The following is a 22150-nucleotide window of genomic DNA, read 5'->3' as shown; positions in this document are numbered from 1 at the left end:
GCAAAGCCTACCACAGCTCCATATTTATCTTAATTTTGTTACCGTCAGAGAGGGATTGTATTTCTGATATGCAGGCTCTGATGTGCTTTCTTTCTAGAAGCTGTAACCGATGGAGTACGCAAACATTTAGTAACTCTTTTTTAGTGGAAAATTTAGATGTAAGTACTGAATAATTCAGCTTCACCAGGTTATATGACTCTTTATTTTTTTTTCTCTCAGACTAAATCTGGCTGTCCGGGTGCCTGGAAAGTGCTATTTTGTTTGAGTAAAACTCAGCAGAAAACAAATGTTGCTTTGTACCAACCTATGTCTGTTTTTCTTCTGTGGACTTTAGCTCTTTAGACTATCCTTCTGCAGCAGGCTGACAGTCATCTGCACACACAGGCCAGTGTCTTATGCCCGGGCTGTGGGAGTATTTTAATTAGGAAAGTTTAAATGTGTGAATATGTGGGAGCAGGTGCAGAATATTTTCTGCTTTCAGGAGAAAGCCTGTTCTGCTCTGCTGCCTTTTTGTACACACTTGTGTGCACAATTTACCCATATGGCCACAACAAATTGTGAGCTTTGTGTTTTGGATTTTAGCTCTCTGTGAAGAACTTCCACATTAGCAGTGTGTGTTTTATGCATGTGTTTGTGTGTAGCTATGTAGGGTTTTAAAAAAGCATTTACAGAATATTTGGCAGGTTACTGATCATCCCTGATTTTGGAGAAAAAAAGGTCTGTTTATGGGTAAAAATCTATTTACTTAACATGTGCATGTAAAAATTGCCACAATATTTTTCTTTGGCAAATTTGCTTTAATATTCAAACTTAGTTTCATAACATCACACACACATTCTGTTTAAATGTCTCCCTGCGTATTAGGTGACTTATTTTAAACAAATATTTAAAATGGTTAAAGCTAGTAAGAAATGCTTTTGAATTAGATTAAACCAAGATGGGGATAACAAAACCCCTCAGTGTTTAAAAAGCAATAAGCAGCTTGTCAACTGTAAGCATGTTCATTGTGTCAGAACAGTGGGACCATGAGTGCAAAATGCCTCCAGCCTGTCTGGATACATTGATTAAACCATCCTTGTTATGACCAACTGAGAGAGGGGAGAAGGATAATTTGCCATTTGGTTGTTTATAGCCACTGTTTTATTGTAGCTGTGCTGCAGTGAGAAGCACAGCTTCAGGCAGAGGGGTCAAAGTACAGACTATAGGTTTCTGCAGGGGTAAACTCTTTATACAGATTGACAGAACACCAGGTTACCACAGGTCATAATTGATCAGTTCACATTCTGCGATATCAGCCTAAAGCCTGCTAGTTAACTGAAAGTGAAGGATTTTTACTTGTTAGCGGTTGTGACACATATTTTCCATGATTGCATTAAGCCTGTGGAAGAAGTGCTGTTTGATGGAATGAAGGCAGAAGTAATCTATCACTCTTCCTCTTATCTACTTTCATTACCACAGCACATGACTGCATTCACTCCTGACCTCTAAAGCACATTTATCCACCCCCAAAAAAATCAGCTTTATTTCTGCATTATGGTGGCTACCCCACACTGCATAACACCAGAAATGATCCCTTGCTTGTAAGGTTTACATCAGTTTGAGTAAATCCCATCAAATATATTGAAGATCATCTAGATGCCTTTTACAGTTTTCACATTGGAGTTTGCTGACAGAGCTTTTATAAGAATGAGTCAGGGGAAAACCAGAGGTGGCCTAAAAAAAAAAAACCCAGAAACTAAGGTTGTTGATTAACAAAGAGCTGCTATTCGTACATAAAACAGCTTTATCATTTGTGTCGTACTGTACCTCAAAGTACAATATTTAGAGTATTTAGAAAGCTTTCAGATTCTAATTTCTTTTACTGAAGATATGCAAGACAGGTTTGTGTTTGTAAATGATCTACAGTGGTTTTCATTTTACACTTAAAAAAAAAAAAAAATCCGAGCGACGCTTGGCTCATCAATGCCTCGCATCAGTGCAAAGACAAATGAAAATAATAATTGGCTTTTTAATGCTATTTTTAAAAAAAATGATTCGTTGAAATAAGTGTTGCAGAAGCTAGCGCTTCATTATGGCAGCTGAACGGATTTCCAGCAGATCTTTGATTAAATATATCACAGATTGTTTTGGCGCTCATTTACCTTAGAAATTTCACACACTTTTTTCTTTTATATATCAGTGTTACTTACATACAAATATACTTTCATCTATAAATTTTAACTAAAGATGGGCAGAAACAAATAAATGTCAACAATGTCTAAAACCAAAAGAGAATAAGATAAGTCCAGTGAAACAAGCGCTGAAGAAAAGCCTGTTGAATTTCCACGCCGTTTCCCGCCAGCCAGAGGTGGGTTACTGAAAAGAGTTAGGGAATGTGGCAGGAACGATTTCCCGTGTCCGTCCGTGGAATAGCGATGTTGTCTCAGTCTGTCTGAGAAGGCGCTCCGGTGACGAGCCACCAGTATATGGTGGAGAAGATGGTCGGGGTGATGGATGATACATACAGATGTTGTGCTTATTAAAAATAGCCTTTTAAAATGTTACTTCGACTGGTGGGATGATCTCTTGGTAGGGAGTGTTAAAAGACCACAGAACACAAACACTACAAAGCGGCTCATGTATAAATTGGTTTCTATTGTTTTCAATGAAGACACTAAAGACATTTTAGCCCTCTTAGTGCTCTTATTAAATCTACCATTAAAACTTTGTCTGTGTAATGAACCATGTATCCTCGATCTGTAACGATATGTTTTTGTCCCGATTCAATTCCAATTTTTTTGGGGTGCCGATTTAATTTAAATTCCGATTCTCACAATTCTTCGATATTGCAGATTTTTGTAGATTAATAACAAAAAAAAAATGTATAAAATTTTTTTGTTTGCTCATCACTTTTCTTGATTTCAATTCGGAAAAAACAACCCAGTAGCCAGACCATCATTCTGCTGCTATAATGCTCAAGAAGACAAGTAAAAAGATCAATAAAAACAATAAAAATGACAAATATTTTATAATGGATTACTTTTATTTATTTAAAAAAAAAAAAAAAAACAATTTTTTAACAAAAAAAAAATTTTAAAATTGAGAAGCAAAAAATCCTGATATTTGATTTTTCTTATTCAATTTTCCCACCCCTAATGTATTCATCCTCATCTTCCAGTCCAGGACATTGCTTTCATAATGAGACCTTTGTTAGGTTTCCAAGTGACCCAAATAGCTACTGTAAGAAATCTAAGTGTGTCTGTGTTCATCTAGTTGACTTTGTTTTTTTTCAGCACACCAGTTGTCTTGAACCTGTAGCATGTTGGTGCCCTTTCCACATTTTGATGATGTTTTCCCTTTTTCTGAGCAGAACTCATTTCTTCCTTTTTCACACTGTCCAAGTTAATTATGTAGTTTGCCACAAGAATACGAGACCAGACGCTACCAACTCTGTTGCACATGAATGACGGTGAATTTTGTTTGATTATCTCTACTGAGCATTGACTTATCATGGGCTTTATGTACTGCTTATTTGTTTACGTTGATGCCATGCATCAGGATGATCCTGCTTCTAGATAAAATATCTGTTGTATGCCTTCCCCAGCATCTTAATATCCTTTGTCTGCGTGCAGGGCGACGGTAAAAATACAAGACACTAATAAAAAAATCCAAAGCAAAAGAAAAGCACAATGATGACCGTCATCCTGTTATAAACTGAATTTTCCGAGCTAAAAATCCGACCAAGCCCTTCCTGACATGGAGAACAGAACAAGCTCACACATTTCAGGGTGTGTGTGTAAGTGAGAGAAAGAGAGGCACAGAGCAGTTCTAGACGGTGCGTGACGGTGACCGCGTTTAATTTCTGCTGTAATGTGCAGGAACAAACGCCGCAGTAATAGTAAAGCACACGATGCACGTCCTCTTGCTGGTTTTACATCATGTCACCCAGATCTCATCCAGTGGTATCAATCAGCTGATGAAAGTTGTCATGAGAACTTCATGCTTCGGCTAAAGTGTTGTCCTGCCGTGTTTGCCAGTAGTTCTCAGCCTCTCCTCCTGTTCTCCTGAATAATGAAACACACGAGCCGTCGTGCTGACTGTACCGTTGCTGTGAGGCCAGTTCGCCTGTCTCCCTGTATACCAGCTGACAGCAACAGCCAGTGTATCAATTTACATTCAGCCCTTGCTCCACATTGTAACGCAGGCCTGCACACCCAGTTTTTGCAAAGAGCACATGTCATATTTTTTGCATAATCAGGTTATTTGCTGATATATATATATATATATATATATATATATATTTTATTTATTTATTTTCACAGCATGGAAGGGATTTTAAATACCTATCATGCTGTTTTATCATATGTCATCTTTTAGATAAAGGCTGTGCAGTTTCTTTCTTTATTTTTTAATTTAACCCATACTTGAAAAATTGGGCTCTGGTTTTATGTGCCTCATTATGCTTTAAAATGATGTTTTCTTCTTTGCAGGAGCACTTCAAAACTTCTTTTTAAGTTTTAAAACTGTTTAAAAGAAAAAAAAAGTTAAATAAATGCTTATTGCAAACAAAGAGTAGTTTGTGGTTGTTTTAAATGATTGTGATCTCAGTCAGGATTTCAGATTTTTGCAGTATTCAAGTTGCCCTTCTTTTACTGCAGTATATTTTAGGAGGCTGTAGAAAGCTTAATATGGGCATGTACCTGCTGCTGGTTCAGTGTTACACATGAATGAAAATACATTTTTGCGTTTTATTTAGGAAGCGCAGCATTAGAGTAGTGTGTCATTATACAGGACAATCAGCTGTTTCGTTGTTCACACTGCTGCACACACCAGTCTTTTATGAATCACAGTTTTGTTGTAGAAGTGGCTGATGTTGGATTTTAGAAGCTCAAATTCTGTTTTTAGCCCCTTCTTGATTTCTGAATATTAAAGTAGCATTGCGTGTTTTGTGCATGAAATGCCTGAAATAGAACCATCTCATTTTTCCTTTTAAGGATGTCACCATTTATGATGTAACAGTTAAAGCTTTAGAAATAGAGGTGATAAAACTGACATGAATGGGTCCTGAAATGGTTTGTTATTCCATATTATTCTGTTATTTTGGATTTTTAATTCAGTATTTTGCACACCGAAAAAAATCCACAACATTTCACCTTTGCATGTGTTTGACTTGTTGTCTTACTGGTCTGCGTTATTCACCTGTCCTCCCATTATAGCATTCAGCTTCTCTTTGGTGTTTACAGACCAGTGCTTTTGCAGATAAATCATGTGTTTGCCCCATATGATTACACCCATTTCTATGCTTTAATTTACAAGCCATAACACACTCGTATGTTCGTCATCTGCCAGCTCTTCGGCGCATTGCACTGTTGGAGGTGCGTAAGTCACAATGACAGGTGCACAGGAGACGCCTAGACAGCTGGAGCCCTTGCTGTTTATGCTTGTGTGGTTAAAGTTGGGCTTGAATTGTTGTAATTTACATTGTGCATCTAAGTTAAATGCATTAATATGGAAATTTGAAGCGTTCATTGTAATAGTAATTGTGAGGATGTAGATTTTTAATCACAAAGATTTATGCATACTTGGATTAGGATATCCAGGTGTTTTTCCAGTGCTGCAAGATCTTGCTGTTTATGAAAGGTTTGGTGCCATTTATTTATTGCCTTTCAGGCTAATTGTTTTTTTGTTGTTTTTTTTTTCTTTGTTTCCTTGTATTTCTCAGGCCTATGGCTCCGGTTGTGATTTGGTGATCTTGGCGAGTGACTTTGACTGTGTTCAGATTATCCCAGGAGCTCAGAATGGAAACATCCAGGTGGGCTGTGTGGAGTGTTCCCACCAGCTGGGCAGGGTAAGTCCTAACTGCACATTCAGATGTTCGCACACACAGTTGTTGCCTTTCCAGTGAGGCCAGAGGACATTAACAGTGTTGCTGAACGAAAAAGGGGTTCAATTAGCCACGTCTGCAGAAGCCCTGATTTGCTGAGTAATACTGTGATGACGAAGGCAACTCTTTATTTGTAGATCGCCGCGTCTTACGGAAACACAGTCTGCATCTTTGAACCTCTTTCTACCAACCCAAACAAACGCCACAAGGTGAGTGTAAATGTCAGGTTTCTAGACTTTCTTTGGGATTTCACTCTGTATCTGGTGGGTTTAGTCACACCTGTGTGTAAATAACATTGCATGGTGTGTGTGTGTGTTGCTCTCCCACCACTAACAGCAGCTTAACTATCAGTGGCAAAAGACAGGACAGTTCTTCCTTGATGCCATCACCTACAACCTGGCCTGGGACCCACAAGGTATACTTGCGCTTTCTGTGTTTAACCTTTGTCTGGGGGAAAAAAAAAATCTGAATCTAATTACAAACGTCTCCCACCCCTTGCCCCCCCATATGATTAGCATTGAATGGCATTTGCATTATGTGCACATCACTGTGGGCGTGTGGCTTTGCGAATTGTAGGAGTGACATGAAGTGTGTAATGAAGTGCTTTTGCGACCTCAGGGAATCGTATCCTAGCAGCGACTGAGCGACTCCAGCTGTGGGCGCCGCCACAGACAGATGCCCTTATAGAGGAGGAGGATGGACAGATTATTGAGGACAAGCCCCACCCCGTCCTCAACGACTGGAACTGCATCTGGCAGTGCAAGTATGTTTTGGCCTTTGTGAATACTCTGAAAGGATCCGACATGAGTTGCACACTTTTACTGAAAATCTCACGAGGATTATGTTTAAAACATGAGCAAAATATTTCAGTGTTTCTCGAATAACTCAGATTTTCTTTGCTCAGAGTTTGCCATGTTTGCTTGTAAAAACTTAAAGGTAGTTACTGATTATCCAGCTGGATCTGACCAAATGGAAAGGCCTTGTATGAGCAGATACAAGCCAGTCTTGAGTCAGCAGCTTGTGTTTAAAGCTGTGTAAACAGACATGAACATGATACCATGTTAGTAATCATCATGTGATGACACATTGGCGGCCACTGGAACAAGGAAGTGCAAGTTCAGAAATATTTTGCTCAGCCATACTCACAGCTGCTTGTGAGTATGCAGCTGAGACCTGCTTGTGTAGGGTTTTTTCTCTTTATTTCTATGTATGAGCGTGTGTGTGTGTCTTGTAACTGATACTATCACTTCACCTTGTGTTTTTAGGACTGCTGCCTCTGTCCACATTGCCAAGTGGTCTCCCGATGGAGAGTACTTTGCAACGGTTGGGAAGGTAACAGATTTATGTTTTAAAAGAAAAACAACTGAAGACTGAACATTTGCATATTAATGCATGATGTTGTATGCATGTGTGCACTTGTGCAGGATGACTGTTTACTCAAGGTGTGGTATCCCACCACCGGCTGGCGCTCTGCAGTGGTGGTCCAGGACCTATCTGATAAAAAGACACCCCCTGTTCACTTCTCCTTTGTTTACCTGGCCCACCCTCGCTCAGTCACTGGTATGTCCTGGAGGAAGACCAGCAAGTACATGCCCAAGTAAGAAAGGACACATAGCACATGGAAACATTTGTTTTTACACCCTGTTGTACGTGGTTGTTGTATTCTAGAGTCTGATTTAATGTTTGAACTGGTGTTAAAGCTGGGGTAGGTAATCTTGCTCAGAGACATTTTTTTTTTTTTTTTTTACTCTGGGTGAAGTGGTTCCTCGTCCTGATAGTAGTTTGTACATTTTAAATAATGAACAATAAGAAATATAGTTGGACCCTTCAGTTTACTGTAAATCTGTAAAAACTCTGACCAATCAAATCATTCGAACTGAATTGAAGCTGTTCATTTCTTATATTTCATAAACTTCTTCTCCTGGCTCTAATCCTGCTGCAGCGCATACCTGATAGCCACACCCTGCGTAAAAACAGCGTGTTAGGATGAAAATACAAAGTAGTGAAGAAGAAACTCTGAAGGCAAACATGGCTGAGAAAATGCAGGAAGGATTTCCCGACCCGGCTTGGTTTATTTGCCTCCTCCTGCTAAACAGCCGAGAAAGAGAAAATCGTTGGTGGAAAAAGCTGTGAACTAGAAAGCATTCGAAGAGCACAAACCTCCACCACAGCCTTAAAAATAAAACTCCTGGATGTTGGTGGTGATCCGGATCACCACCAACATTAAATCAGTTCTTCTTTTTTCACATTTCCAACAATTCCTGAAAACTTTGATGAGATCCATTCATAACTTTTTGAGTTATTTTGAACAGAAACAGAGAAATGGCGGTAAAAACATAACTTCCTTGGCGGAGGTAAGAAAAAAGACTCGAATCACGCAAGGAGAAAAACCAGAGGGGGAGGAGCCAAAACAGGGTGCTACTTTCACATCTTGCTGGCTCCCCAACATTACCTACCCCAGCTTTAAAGAGCACAGAGCATGTACGAAAGTCTAAGTTGCTCATTTAGACTAATATGTTTCTGTAAGTGATGTTTCTTAAGCTGAGTAAATATGAATACTTTAAGCTCCACGGTGGAAAATCAAAAATTGCTATAATAATTGCTCGCAAAATTGTTCTAACTCCACACTGGTTACCATGAGCACTTAAATTTTACACATAAATTCTCCAGACACGGGAGGTCAGTTTTCATCTAATGTTACTGGATCACACACTATCGCTACTGCACACATACCCACACACAGGACACACAAGTAAAGTGGAGTTCTGTTTCTTATTCAAGGGCACTTTCAAGTAGAGATCAAGCTGCTGATTTTCAGACTGGTAAACATGCAGCAGCTGTCCTCAGTAAACAGTCATTCCTTACAGCACAACATGCTAACATCGTGTTTATGCACATAAACTACAGTCAGTGTAGTTCAATATGCCATCACCATGGTACATCATGATTTTCCCCTGGTCACTGGGAGAAATTCACTGACTTGGGTTAAAAAACAACCTTTAGGTCTCATCTGCCTAAGGTGTGGGCTGATGCTGCTGCTGAAGTGGCCATTGACCATTTTAATAAAAAATTATTAGATCCACTGTCACCTTCCTACAATGTCCTCTAATGTTTGATTCCGTGCTTGTGTTGTTCTCACTCATATGTAAGTCGCTTTGGATAAAAGTGTCTGCTAAATGACTATAAAATAGAATAGAATAGTATGAAACAAAAAGGAAATTGTTGGACCTTTTATCCAGGTTTCCTAACATAACATTACCAGAACCGAATCTGACACAGATCATCTCGAAACAAGTTAAATTTCTTCTTTGCCATCAAATGTAGTCGTGGCTGTAATCAGGGTTATGTGTCCAGTCATCCAAAGCTAATTTTTAAAATAAAATTTCCACCATAAATATAAACGTTGTTTTATGTCAACATTGTCACTTTCTTTTGAATCAAATATTGCTTGTTTTGAAGTTGTATTTGAAGTAGCAGGAGAGGTACACATTGAAACTCTGACTTTATATTTGAAATTTGGAGACTTAACTTTGTCAGTATGCCGTTATGTAATCTGACATGTTTTTTTTATAGCAGACAATTTGAAGATAAATGGGAAAAATACAAACAAAAGAGTAACCGATTATTAACATTCCTCTGATGTTTTTAAGGGGCTCGGTGTGCAATGTTTTGCTGACATCTTGCGAAGATGGCGTGTGTAGGTTGTGGTCGGAAACACTGTTACCAGAAGATAGTCTGCTCGGTGGGCAGATCTCTGAGAACACACACTCCTTCAGCTCCAGCCTGCCAGGCCTGGCAGGCAATAAGGACAAGATCCAGCATGCTTTGGAGGTACACTGAGCGCAAACTTAGCATTTAAAAGCAATAAGGAAAATAGGAGTATGTGAAATGGAAATATTCTTCCCGTGCTTTGCTTGTTTAGTCAATTCATCACCTGAAACAACTGCGGCGGGGCCGCCGACGGTCCTCTGCTCTGGTGGCGCACAGTGAGCTGTTGCCTTCTCAGCTTGGCACACAGGACTCACACACTCACCGCCACATCGCTCATCATGCCAACGCTTTGTGTCACTTCCATATCTCAGCCAGTATTAACCCCAACACAGGTAAGTTGTTTTGCAAAATAAAAAAAAAATCACATCAGTTAAGAACTTTTTCTTTCTTTCTAAAATTTGACCATTTTTTCTTATTTTTATTCTTTCTTTCTTGCTCTTCTTCCTCTGTAAGATATCCCATCAGCGCTTGCAGATTCCACTGTCTTCAACCCAGAGGATGGAAGCAATGGTGGAGGCTTTATGGTTCACTGGCTCAACAATAAGGACCTCAGCTTCACGTCTTCCATGGACCTTTTTATGCTGCAGCTCCGTAAATTCTCTGAAACGCAGCTGGACCAGACTGCTGAGGACCCACTAGACCCCGAAGGGTCTCCCATGAAGTTTGACTTTGGTATGATTCACAACCAAACCAACACATTACTTTAAGTTAACCAAGAGCTGCATCTTCATATAAAAACGTCTCTGTTTCTAACTTTCCAGAGCTGGATGAGATGTCTGACAAAGCGTCCTCGGAGCATGGCGAAGAAGCTGATTCAGGAGAGCAAGGAAGTACCAAAGCCTCCTCCCCCGGATCAAGCTCCAGCATGCCTTTACCCTCCATGCTGCTAGAAAGGAAGATGGAGACACTGACCACAGAGTGGAACAAAAGCCCAGATATGCTGTTTACCATCCATCCCACCGATGGATCTTTCCTGGTCTGGCATGTGAAGTACTTGGATGAATACAACCAGGGCATCTTCAGACAGGTTCAGGTAAGCAAAATAAAATAATATTCATATTTCCTTAAGAGACGGTTATTTTGCTAAATTAAATGCGGTGGCAGTTGCGTAGGTATAGCTTAACACCTTGAATTCATGGCAGTCTGTTGAGTTGCAGATGCTGTTATTTATCATCTGCTAACACACTCTGCTGTGGGCTGTGCTTGGTTTTACCATGGAAAGCAACAGTTAGCACCAACTAAAAAATAAGAAGCTACTGCAGGAATGTTTTGTAAATGTTTTGCAGATTGCTAATCAGTGAAGGGGGGGCGGGGCGGGGGGGCGTTCAGCCAGGGCCGTAGGAGTCAATTGCTGGTAGCTAGAAACTCTAGACATGTGTATTTTAGGTGTATTTCACAAACACACACATTTTAGTATGTAAGGAATTTGTCAGGTAAGCTATAAAAGTGAGATTTTAACACACTGACACTATATTGTTGCAGACTGCCAGGAGGTTTTTCCTAACCCCCAACAAAAAAGCTTGTATTGCTTAAAATTCATCAACTGGTTGAGATGCATGACTGAAAAATAAATAAGTTCAGCTGTGACAATCAATAAATCTACTTGCATTAAAAAAAAATTGGAAAACCATCACTAATGAGAGCATAAAGATGTATGCAGATGATATGACTAACTGATCGACCAAAATAACTTGTGCGTGATCACACACACACACACACACACACACACACACACACTTTGAAGCTCCCACTGGGGAGTCAGGTTGTCCCAGAGAAGAACTGTGCTGGGAACTTCAAAACGGAGCCAAATACAGAAGCGAATGGATCAGAATTTTTTTGACTTTGTTAGCTAATACAGATCCTTTAAAACAAAACTTGAATCCTTCCCACCAAGATTTCATTTTTTAATTCATTTCTATTTATTTCATTCCAAACAACACAAAAATAAATACAAAATAAGACTGCCAATTAAATATGGCTTGAATGAAAAGGAGCAGAAAGAAGAGCAATCTTATGACATCTGCCCCTTAATTTCATGATCATCCATTTAACAATATTCACATACAACATCCAGTTGTTCCAAAATTTGCATTAAATACCCATTGCATTTCTTTCTTTTAATAGTTTTGAAAGCATTTACAGATATTCAAAATGTAACACCATTGTAATTACTAAAGAAATTCACATTATGCCTCTAACTCTTCATAAGTCTTTAATATTGTTCTTTTTACGCTTTTCTTAAACACATTGATTGTTCCTAATTTGAGATCAGTCAGCGGCATCCTTCTAATGAGTTCATATGGCATTTTAGTGGTCCAGTTTTAATGTGATTTCTCTATGTGGACGGCTATAAGTCTGTTGTACTGTTTGTACACATGACTGTCATTATAACTGTAATAAAAGAACACAGAAGACATGTTGTAATTAGACCTTTTTAGTCCTGTAACAAGCATGTGGATGGATGCTGTAAATAAGGTAGTATTTATATAGTATATAATATTGTATGTTGTAAAGATTAAGCTTTTGCTTGAACTTTTAAACTGAACAGTCTCTTATTAACGTTTTTGCCATGGATGAGACTCAGAGGTGACATCATATTTGTTCAACTTGCTAATTAGATCTCTGCAGGCCTGAAAAACCTCTGAGAATATGTGGCTGTATTCCTTTTTTTTTTTTTTTTTTCCTTTAATTCTTCCACCAGGTGTCCTTCTCCTCTCGCATTCCGGTAGCGTTCCCTACAGGCGACGCCAATTCACTTAGTAAAAACATCCTGATGTACGCCTGCACTTTGACCGAGGGTGAAAGCGCGGGAACGGGCGAGCAGGGAAGAATGATCCAACGCATCTCCCGCTCAGCTTCCGTCTCTGGTGGATTGGGTTCAGCTGCCATTTCCTCCTGCCCCAAACTTCGCCCTGGCATTAGTCCTGCTGTCATGATGGTTTCCAAGCATGTTGATGGATCTCTTAACCAGGTATAAGACTGAAAATCATTAAATAATTCATTTAAGGCGCTAATGTTTTAAAAAAAAAATGGCTGCTTTAGATTAAAATGCTTCCTAAAATTTCATGCATTTCTTTAGAGCTCTTAAAATTCTTTAAATTCACATTAAAACTTTTCATACTACTGCCACAGTTATGTTGGGTTTCTTTTTTTTTTGTATTTTGATTTTTTTTTATTTTATTGTACTTTGTTTATTTTCTTCACAAAATATTTTGATTCCTTTTGTTTCCAGTGGGCAGTAACATTTGCTGAGCGTTCTGCCTTCTCCAACGTCCTGACGGTATCTCACAAGGTTCGGTACTGTGGCCACCGTTTCCATCTGAATGACCAAGCCTGTCATACTGTCCTGCCTCTGCTGCTGACATCCTCTCACCACAATGCCCTGCTCACCCCTCCTTCAGCCCCTGGAAGCCTGGAAGGAGAACAGCTTCCATCATTTCCCCTCCCTAAGGGACTTCCCAGGTATTGAGCATAAAGAAGGAAATGAATACTAGTTCAAGGTTTAAGAAAATAAAAAGACATCCACTTTGCAATTAGAGAGGCAAAGCTAGCAATAGGAATACGGTGATGTTTTCCTAATGATAAACATTGATCCTCCACATCAGGGGCGCCCAAAGTTGATCCTCAGGCTGCAGGCTTCTGTCTTGCAGGTCTTGGATGTTTCTTACTATTGCACACCGTATTTAGGTTGATTGCTCAGCATGCTTATGCAGAACTTGACAAGAAGGTGCTGAGGAGAGTCATTTAATTTGAATAAAGTGTGCTGGAGCAGAAATTCTCTAAAACCTGCAGCGATCTTTAAGGACTGAAGGTGGACAGCCCTGCTCCACATGAAACATGACTTAAGGTTATGTCCTTCTAATGCATGAATAGGAAGCAGCTTCGTAATGCAGCTACAAGGACCTTCCATGACCCCAACGCCATTTACAGCGAGCTGATTTTGTGGCGCGTCGACCACATCGGACCCCTGTCCTGCACCGGAGGGGTTTCTGAACTGGCTCGCATCAACTCTCTGCACACCTCTGCCTTCAGTAATGTTGCATGGCTGCCTACATTAGTGCCCAGCTCTGTACTTGGTAAGTACTTGGTTATTGTGCTGATGGCAAGATGAATGAAAAATCTTTGCTTTTGAAATTGTAAAGAACATTTGGGATTAAATGTAAGGAGAATTTTTCATGTTTTTGCTCATAGAAACACAATAATTAGATTAGAATACAATGTTTTAGGAGAAAACAATGATAACTGTGTGTTGAATGGAAAGGACGTTGGGCCTCCAGGGCTGTAATTTGCAAAAAGAAAAAAAATGCCTGTCACATTTGCTCTAAAAGTTATTTTTAGTTATTACTTTGTCGTGCCTCATAACTGCTTACCAGAGTGTTTCTTGGCAGCAACTACATCTGTTTTCACTCGATCATTGTTCTCTGCTGCCTGCTGAAAAAGTTGAATCATTCCAGTTAATCTTTCAGAGTTGCTGCGTGTTTCAGTCAGCACAGACATAGTTAATGATACTGTAGACCAAATGATCCTCACACATCCTTCCAGCCTCGCCGTTCATACAGACTGTGTGTTGTGTCCATCAGGAACCTACTGCAACAGTGCCAGCGCCTGCTTCGTGGCATCAGATGGCAAAAACCTGCGTCTCTATCAGGCTGTTGTCGATGCCAGAAAACTACTAGATGAGCTGTCAGATCCTGAGACATCTGTGAGTGAACACACACACACACACACACACACACACACACAGATTCGTTACGGCACATTAAAGTGTTATTGCTCACTGAGATGTGATGGTTTTTCTATCGAGTCTCTGTTCAGTGAATTGTTTTTATTTGGGTCTTCTTTTCTCACTCAGCAAAATTAACAGCAAAGAACTAAGAGCTGAGTTTGAAGCAGGGTTAGAGGTTGCTTTGTTTAAAAGCGACAAATGTAAACATCACAAAATCAATAAAACCACATCTTATTACACAGATATTACATTTTTGTTCCACCACAGCACTTCATTATTTACTGTAATTGATGCTATTTTCATTTATGAATGTTTACCTCCTACAACCACATGGGGTACGGAGCTTGTTAGAAAAATAAGGAAATGTTCTTTACAAAGTGAGGGATTGCTAAACCTATAATACCTTATACTGTATTTTCTAACATGATATGTTCTGTATATATAAAACAAATTAAATGCGACTTTTGTCTTTTTTTTTTTTTTTTTTTTTTTTTTTTTTATGTGCATGTCTGATGGATGAAGAAACTGGTGGGTGAAGTGTTCAACATTGTTAGCCAGCAGTCCACTGCCAGACCTGGATGTATCATAGAGTTGGATGCCATTACAAACCAGGTTCGTGGCTCTTCTGGGTTTTTCAACACACACATTCATTCAGTTCTGAAGAGGAATCTTAGTTTGAATTCCTGGATCCTCAGATGTAATAATTGATTGATGTGCTTCCAGTGTGGCTCCAACACCCAGCTGCTTCATGTCTTCCAAGAGGACTTTATTCTAGGTTACAAACCTCAGAAAGAACAAGAGGCATACACACCCGTGTTCTCAACTGGAGAAGGTGTTGTACACTGTTAGATAAAGCTCTTTTCGGGATTGTTGATAGTTTTTTTTTTTTACTATTTTCACACCTATATTGCTTTGCGTTTCACAGATTACCAACCTGCTCCCTTTTCTGAGAAGTTCTTCCTGGTGGTGATAGAAAAAGATCTGAACCGGAACTCTGTACTGCAGATGTGGCACCTGCACCTCAAGTCTGTGCAGGCCTGTGTTGGTAAGCCAACAGTACACACAGTTAAGCAGTTATAATGGGAATTTTCCAGATGCTTTAGCATGAAAGCAAGTGGCAACATTATTGTCATAAATGTACCTGAAATCTTTGCATCCAGATGAGCCAAGCCCAGATTATGGTTTCCAGAGCCAGCTTATGGTTCCCAATCAAGTAATGAATGCTGACTCATCTCCGGAGACCTCTCCTATCAGACCCCTGCCGCGTTCAGCTTCTACAGCCAATTTACAATCAGCCAGCAAACTCATCCTCAGCTCCAAACTGGTGTACAGCAAGCGGCTTGACCTACCCCATGGTGTGGAGGTTACCAGGGCCACCCCCTCTGCAGGTTGGATCATAAATATTTGTTTTTATGCACTGCAAAAACTGAAATCTAAGTAAGATTAAAAATCTTAAATTGAGTACACATATGCTTTTTTTTTTTTTTTTTTTTTTTTTAAGGTAAGATAATTCTTAGTTTTTATGCCAGAGAATTCCTCTTGTTTTAAGAGTACTTTGTCTTGTTTTGGGAAGTCTTGACAAGCCAAATTCTCTTGTTCTGTTGGCAGATAGTTTATCTTATTTTAAGCAACATTTACCTCATTTTTGTATATTTTTGTCTTGTTTTTTAAGGCTGAGTTTTTGCAGTGTGGGACTCGATCCTGTTCAAGAACTACCAAGATATTCTATTTATTGTTTTATTTTTTTTTTACTATTTAAATAGAGCAGCACAGCACCAGACATTAGGTTGATTTAGACAAGTAGAAAAAAATGTTTAGATTCTCTGCTGCAGCATATTTGAGCATTTCTTTCTGCCTCCTCTTTCCATTAGGTCATCTGAGCTCCTCCTCTATCTATCCCGTGTGCCTGGCTCCATACCTGATTGTTACCACTTGCTCTGATTCGCGGGTGCGGTTCTGGCGTTGTGCTGTGGAAGGAGATGATGCATCTAATGAAGACAGCCAAGGCAACCAGGTGTACAGCTGGGAACCCTGGGTCCTCATGAATGAAGAGGAGGACAACAACAGCTCTGTGTGCATGTCAGGACGACCTGTAGCTGTGTCCTGCTCCTACATCGGCAGGCTGGCTGTAGCCTTTAAACAGCCACGACCAGGCCAAGTAAGACATTAGAACATGAAACTGCTTTTGAGTTTCTGACCAAAAACCCAAAAAAGGAAACTGATTTATTTGAAGCAATCATTCTGAGGTGGAAAACTGTAATAAAAATATAAATTAGGCAAATACAAATCATTTGGTTGCTAATTCGGAGCTCTCCAAAGATGTTGACATTGTTATATGCATATGCATATGAATATAAATTTTACATTAAAGTAAAGCAAAAAAAAAAAAAAAAGAAAAAAAAATGAGGTGAGAGAGAAAATAGATTAGAGAAACTCAAAAATCTTCCCAGTTATACACTACAGAGCATTAGAAGCTGTATGGTCATTAGCCATTCATAGAAACTGGTCTAAATTAGCTACGTGCCATTAAACTTAAAATGATTTGGACCAGTGATTTGATTTTCAGCTTGTGGGTCATAATCATGTTTCTAAATATGGCTTTTCACTGTACTTCAACAAGTTGTAGAGTATTATGATCATCGTGGGCACTAATGAGGTATTCTCATGGGGTCGCATCATTTTATGCCCTCTATTCTATTACACTCAGCTGAGTCATCAATAAGGTTTATAGCATCCTATGAATATTTATGATGTCAGAAATGATTGTGAGTGCTTTCCTTCTCCTCAGCTCCAAGGTTCTGTAGAAGACTTCTCTATGCACGTTTCCATCTATGAGTGTGAATCCACTGGTGGTTCAGAGTGGGTTTTAGAGCAAACGGTTCATCTTGATGACTTCGTCAGACCCTCATCAACCCTGGATCCAAGAGTCAGTGTGGATTCCAACCTCTTTGTCTACAGCAGGTCAGAATACTGCTCCGCTTTCTGTCCTGTTATTTGTTGTGAACTTAGAAAGTTGTCAGATAAGTGTGTTTGTCTCTCCGTCTCAGATCTGACCTATACATGAGCAGAGACCACAGCTCACCCAATATTAAGCACTTTGTGCACCTGGACTGGCTGTCAAAGGAAGACGGATCTCACATCCTCACTGTCGGGGTTGGGTCCAACATTCTCATGTACGGCCGGATTTCTGGCATGGTCAATGAGCAGACCAGCAGTAAGGAGGGGGTGGCTGTCATCACCCTTCCTTTAGGGGGCAGTATCAAACAGGGGATCCGCTCGCGTTGGATCCTGCTTCGGTCCGTGGACCTTGTATCTTCTGTAGATGTCACACCTTCCCTACCAGTCTCTCTATCCTGGGTGAGGGATGGCATCCTGGTGGTGGGTATGGACTGTGAGATGCACGTGTATGCCCAGTGGCATCAGGACAAGAAGCCTGGTGAGGGAGAAGAGGGCAACCTGTCATCTGCAGACATCGCTGGAGGTCAAACCACAGGTTCCTCAGTCTTTGAAGGGAGAGGCAGATCCAAGAGTGTGTTTGAAGGGAGTGCTGGAGTGGATGAGGCCCTCCGTGCCCCAGCTGGACTACAGGAGGGGGGATTGTTTGAGGCAGCTCACTCCCTGTCCCCAACTCTACCACAATACCATCCAACTCAGCTACTGGAACTGATGGACCTCGGCAAGGTTCGCCGTGCCAAGGTGAGTCAGGTTTACATTAAAGGTACGTGATTTATCCTGCATTTGGACATTTTTTGTAATCTACGGGTGTTGTATGTGTCCAGGCCATCCTTGCCCATCTAGTGAAGTGCATTGCCGGAGAAGTTGCCGTGGTGCGGGATGTGGAAGCAGGGGAGGGTGGAGCAAGGAGACATCTCTCTCGGACAATCAGTGTGACCGGCAGCACCGCAAAAGACACCATAGTGGCCGGCCGTGATGGAGGCAGGGACTACACAGAGATCAACTCCATCCCTCCCTTACCTCTTTACTCTCTCATGTTGGCTGACCTGGACACTTCATACAAGGGTGCAGAGGAGACTGCCAAGGGTACGAAGGTGGCTGACGGTGAAGTAGCTCAGAAGTCCAATGAGGATCAGTATGCTGACCTCTTCCAGGTACGAAAAGTTTACAAAACTGTAACAAATGAATACGTTATGATCAGTCTGATGAAGCATTTGACTGTTTCTCGACTGTCTTAACAGGTGCCAACAGTTACCACAGATGATTTTGTGAACTTTGCCACTGATAAGCCAGAGAAGAAATCTCGAGTTATCAACCTCTCTCAGTACGGGCCCACTTATTTTGGACCAGAGCATGCTCAGGTACTCTGCCTGATTTTACAAATAGCATGTTAAACGTCAGATCTTTATCAAAAGCATGTACCCAGTGAACTCCAGTTGTGTTGAAATAAAATGTTTAATTAGGAAGTGAGAAAGTATTATTAGAGGACGAAGTTGTGGTTATATATTGGTTTGAATACTGTTTGGATGATTATTGGGAATTTCTTAGTATAGGCACTTTTCTAATAAATACAACCCAACAGTAATATCTGTCTGTTATTGATCTGTTTAAGTAGTTTTCTTCTTGTCTGTGCTCAGGTATTATCCAGTCACCTCATGCACTCCAGCCTTCCTGGGCTGACCAGGCTGGAGCAGATGTTCCTGGTGGCTTTGGCAGATACTGTTGCAACCACTAGTGCAGAAGTCACAAGCTCCACTGATCAGCAGTATACAGGTAATTGTATGTTTTGTGTCAGTAATGCTCAGGGTCCACAATTACCCTTCATGCATTATAATGTTCAGCCTGATTCTGCCCCATTATTATCTCATCGCCATGTCCTGTTTCAGCAGAAGTGCTCTCTGCATTTGCAGAAGTACACAAAACCTCCCCCGATCATGGGGTACAGCAGGGATCTCCAGATCCGGTCCTTGAGGGCCAGTGTCTTTCAGGCATTGAATGTTTCCCAGCTGCAGCACACAAGTCAAATCCAACAGCTTGTTAAGTTCTGTACAAGTCTTTTAGTGCCCTTTGGAACTGGATTTGGGGATCCCTGGGCTACAGCTTACATGGCACCATGTTACTGAAGCCACTAGCCGTGTAATGAATGTGAGAGCGAGGCACACCACATGTCATATTTGGAGAGCTCTGTCCTGCTTGATTGCTTGTTAAATTTAACACTGTTTTCAGCTTTTAAAACCTTGAAAATCAAAAGTGTTCAATCAAAACAAACGCATGCGCTGGAACTCTGATATGTTATAGAGAAGTTCCTGTGAGGTGGCCAGAGATGAAAACTACAAATTTCTGCAACTTTCATTCTAAACTTTCCACCTAAACCACCTGGTAAAATCTCCAGATCATCATCATCATATTGTATGAAAATGTCAGCAAATATTGTAATCCTCTGTGTGAGCAAACATGTTTTCATGCTGTTGGGAGGTTTGTGCTTCCTGCTGATGCTAGCTTCCTGCCACCGAGCCTATGTATCGTTACATGAAGTGTTCCTTAAGGAACTTCAGCTGCTGTGATTCTCACGGCCCTGAATTCTGCATACAAATCTGCTCTCACTTTCCAATGATCTAATCTACATCTACTTGTTCATTTTAAATAAAATCTCCTTCCTTGTCTTCACCGATTTTCCTCCTCTCTAGTTTTAAAAGGGTGAATAGAAGATTGTTTTTTTCACTGAAATAAACAGGGAAATATGGAACCTGATGCTGAGCTGCTCAGCTATTATGATCAGCGTTTTTGATTAGTATATAATAACCTGTTTAATTTGTACATTTCTCTATCAGTAAATACACTTTAGTTTTATGAAGCATAATTGTTTTGTATGTGACCTGCAGTATTGTATAGTATTAAATGGCCTCTCATCCTTTACTATACCAGTTCCCCTATGTGCCTGCCAGTCCACTAACTTTTATCCTTTAAAACCGCTAGTGTCGTATATGAGTTGTCTAAATGTTATGAACAAAATAGCCTTTTTTCTGTTAAATTTAGTCTTTCTGCATCTAGTTAATCTAAAATCTTTATGAACATAAACAACAGTGTGTGTGTGTGTGTGTGTGTGTGTGTGTGTGTGTGTGTGTGTGTGTGTGTGTGTGTGTGTGTGTGTGTGTGTGTGTGTGTGTGTGTGTGTGTGTGTGTGTGTGTGTGTGTGTGTGTGTGTGTGTGCACTGTTCCTCTGTCCTCTTTCATTATCAATTTCTTTTTCCTCCAATTTTCCATCCTATTTATTTAGTCTTTTGAGAGGAGGAAATAAGCAGGTTGTTCCAGGGCTACATAAGCACAGAGAGGGTAAGAAGGTTCAGGGACAAGAGATATATTTGACAGGATTGCACAAACTGAAATGGTGCTGGCGTTTAAAATGGCTTTTTTTTTTCCTTCTGGTAGCTATCATATGGAGATCTGTTGGAAGCTAGTGACAAACCTGACAGCCTTCTGGTGTTTGTGTAGGTGGCGAAGCCCTTGATGAGTGTGGACTAAGGTACCTGCTTGCCATGCGTCTTCATACCTGCCTGCTCACCTCTCTGCCCCCCCTCTACCGAATGCAGCTGCTGCACCAGGGTAAAATACACTATTTGTTCTACTACTGCAGTGACAAGTATAAATCGTTTTGAACTATATGACTTTTAGTTAAATTAAATTTTTCTTGCCTCCTCCCCACCCTGCCCCTCTTTGCTAGGCCTTTCAACCTGCCACTTTGCATGGGCCTTCCATTCAGAGGCAGAGGAAGAGCTGCTGAATATGATCCCTGCCATGCAAAGAGGAGACCCACAGTGGTCTGAGCTCCGAGCAGTAGGAGTGGGATGGTGGATACGGAACATCAATACTCTGCGGAAGATGGTTGAAAAGGTACTGGGGAAAAATGATCAGATACTGCTCATTAGAACTAAAACTGAATGCAGGAAGAATTCAGCGTTCTGTCTACTTTCTTAGCTGGCTGCCGTTTCTAGTTTTAGGGCAGTGGCAGTTAACTAAGTCAGAGAATCCTCCGAATCAACTGAGATGATACACAGATCATGCTCAAATAGTTTTTCTTTTTATTAACTAAAGACATATTAATCTTCAGTTTTAGGCTTATTCAACTGCACACTGCACTTTAATGCATTTCCTATGGAAAATACTCATTTATAATGATGGGCGATCGGGTGAAGTTACTGAAAAGAGCTAAGTGTTGAAAAGGCAGCTATAGCGTAGACACTGCAGAGTTTTTTTTTAAATTCTCTGTCTTCAGTCTTGTCTTTACTACTTGTTCTGCTTTCTGGTTAAAACTGAAGAAAAAAACTTATATAAGTTATATTTGTCTCACAGTAATAGACAGAGATTAGAAGGAGAGAACCCATGTGGTATCACTATTCTGTCACCATAATGTAAAAATAAATTTACTGTGAAAAGTAAAACATTTTTTTCACGAATATAAAAAAAAAAAAAAACTTTAATATCTTTAATATCACATCTTTACAAACAAAGCTCACGTTAATGGGCATACCAGTTGTACTGGTTGGAGTTACATTTAATCCTTTTTCTGGTTACAATTGTTAAAGTCATGCTTGTTAATTAGGACAGATAAATTGTAATCTGTACTGTAGTGTTGGATACGTGACATCGGAAGCCCAGTAAGCTGCAACTATTTACGAAATGTGGCAGCAAACATGATATTCATGGTCAGATATTATGATCAGCTATTTCAGCTGCCACACAACCTGCTGTTTGATTTGGGACAACGCTGAGTGCATTGTGCATGAAGTGTAAGAGTATGAATGCACGACCAGCTCAGGTTAATGAAGTAGTAGTAG

General features: G+C 40.2%; 1 protein-coding gene across 2 annotated transcripts in view; it reads left to right on the top strand.

Moving 5' to 3' along the window:
• dmxl2 (Dmx-like 2) overlaps positions 1–22150 on the top strand; it is a 41994-nt gene that overhangs the window by 2860 nt on the left and 16984 nt on the right. For both annotated transcript variants that reach the window (XM_079240767.1, XM_079240766.1), the window contains exons 2-27: positions 5702–5827; positions 6001–6072; positions 6200–6278; positions 6482–6626; positions 7129–7195; positions 7288–7460; positions 9514–9694; positions 9786–9966; positions 10088–10306; positions 10396–10667; positions 12336–12605; positions 12867–13096; positions 13508–13710; positions 14215–14336; positions 14883–14972; positions 15084–15192; positions 15286–15405; positions 15521–15748; positions 16232–16518; positions 17149–17321; positions 17408–18056; positions 18140–18469; positions 18557–18676; positions 18953–19088; positions 20808–20918; positions 21037–21206. In XM_079240767.1, coding sequence (XP_079096893.1) covers positions 5702–5827; positions 6001–6072; positions 6200–6278; positions 6482–6626; positions 7129–7195; positions 7288–7460; positions 9514–9694; positions 9786–9966; positions 10088–10306; positions 10396–10667; positions 12336–12605; positions 12867–13096; positions 13508–13710; positions 14215–14336; positions 14883–14972; positions 15084–15192; positions 15286–15405; positions 15521–15748; positions 16232–16518; positions 17149–17321; positions 17408–18056; positions 18140–18469; positions 18557–18676; positions 18953–19088; positions 20808–20918; positions 21037–21206 — 4863 coding nt within the window. The remainder of the gene's footprint in view (positions 1–5701; positions 5828–6000; positions 6073–6199; positions 6279–6481; positions 6627–7128; positions 7196–7287; positions 7461–9513; positions 9695–9785; positions 9967–10087; positions 10307–10395; positions 10668–12335; positions 12606–12866; positions 13097–13507; positions 13711–14214; positions 14337–14882; positions 14973–15083; positions 15193–15285; positions 15406–15520; positions 15749–16231; positions 16519–17148; positions 17322–17407; positions 18057–18139; positions 18470–18556; positions 18677–18952; positions 19089–20807; positions 20919–21036; positions 21207–22150) is intronic.

The sequence above is a fragment of the Telmatherina bonti genome (genome assembly GCF_933228915.1).
Source record: "Telmatherina bonti genome assembly, chromosome: 1".
In the NCBI taxonomy this organism is placed as follows: Eukaryota; Metazoa; Chordata; class Actinopteri; order Atheriniformes; family Telmatherinidae; genus Telmatherina; species Telmatherina bonti.
This window is presented reverse-complemented; position numbering and strand designations above follow the sequence as displayed.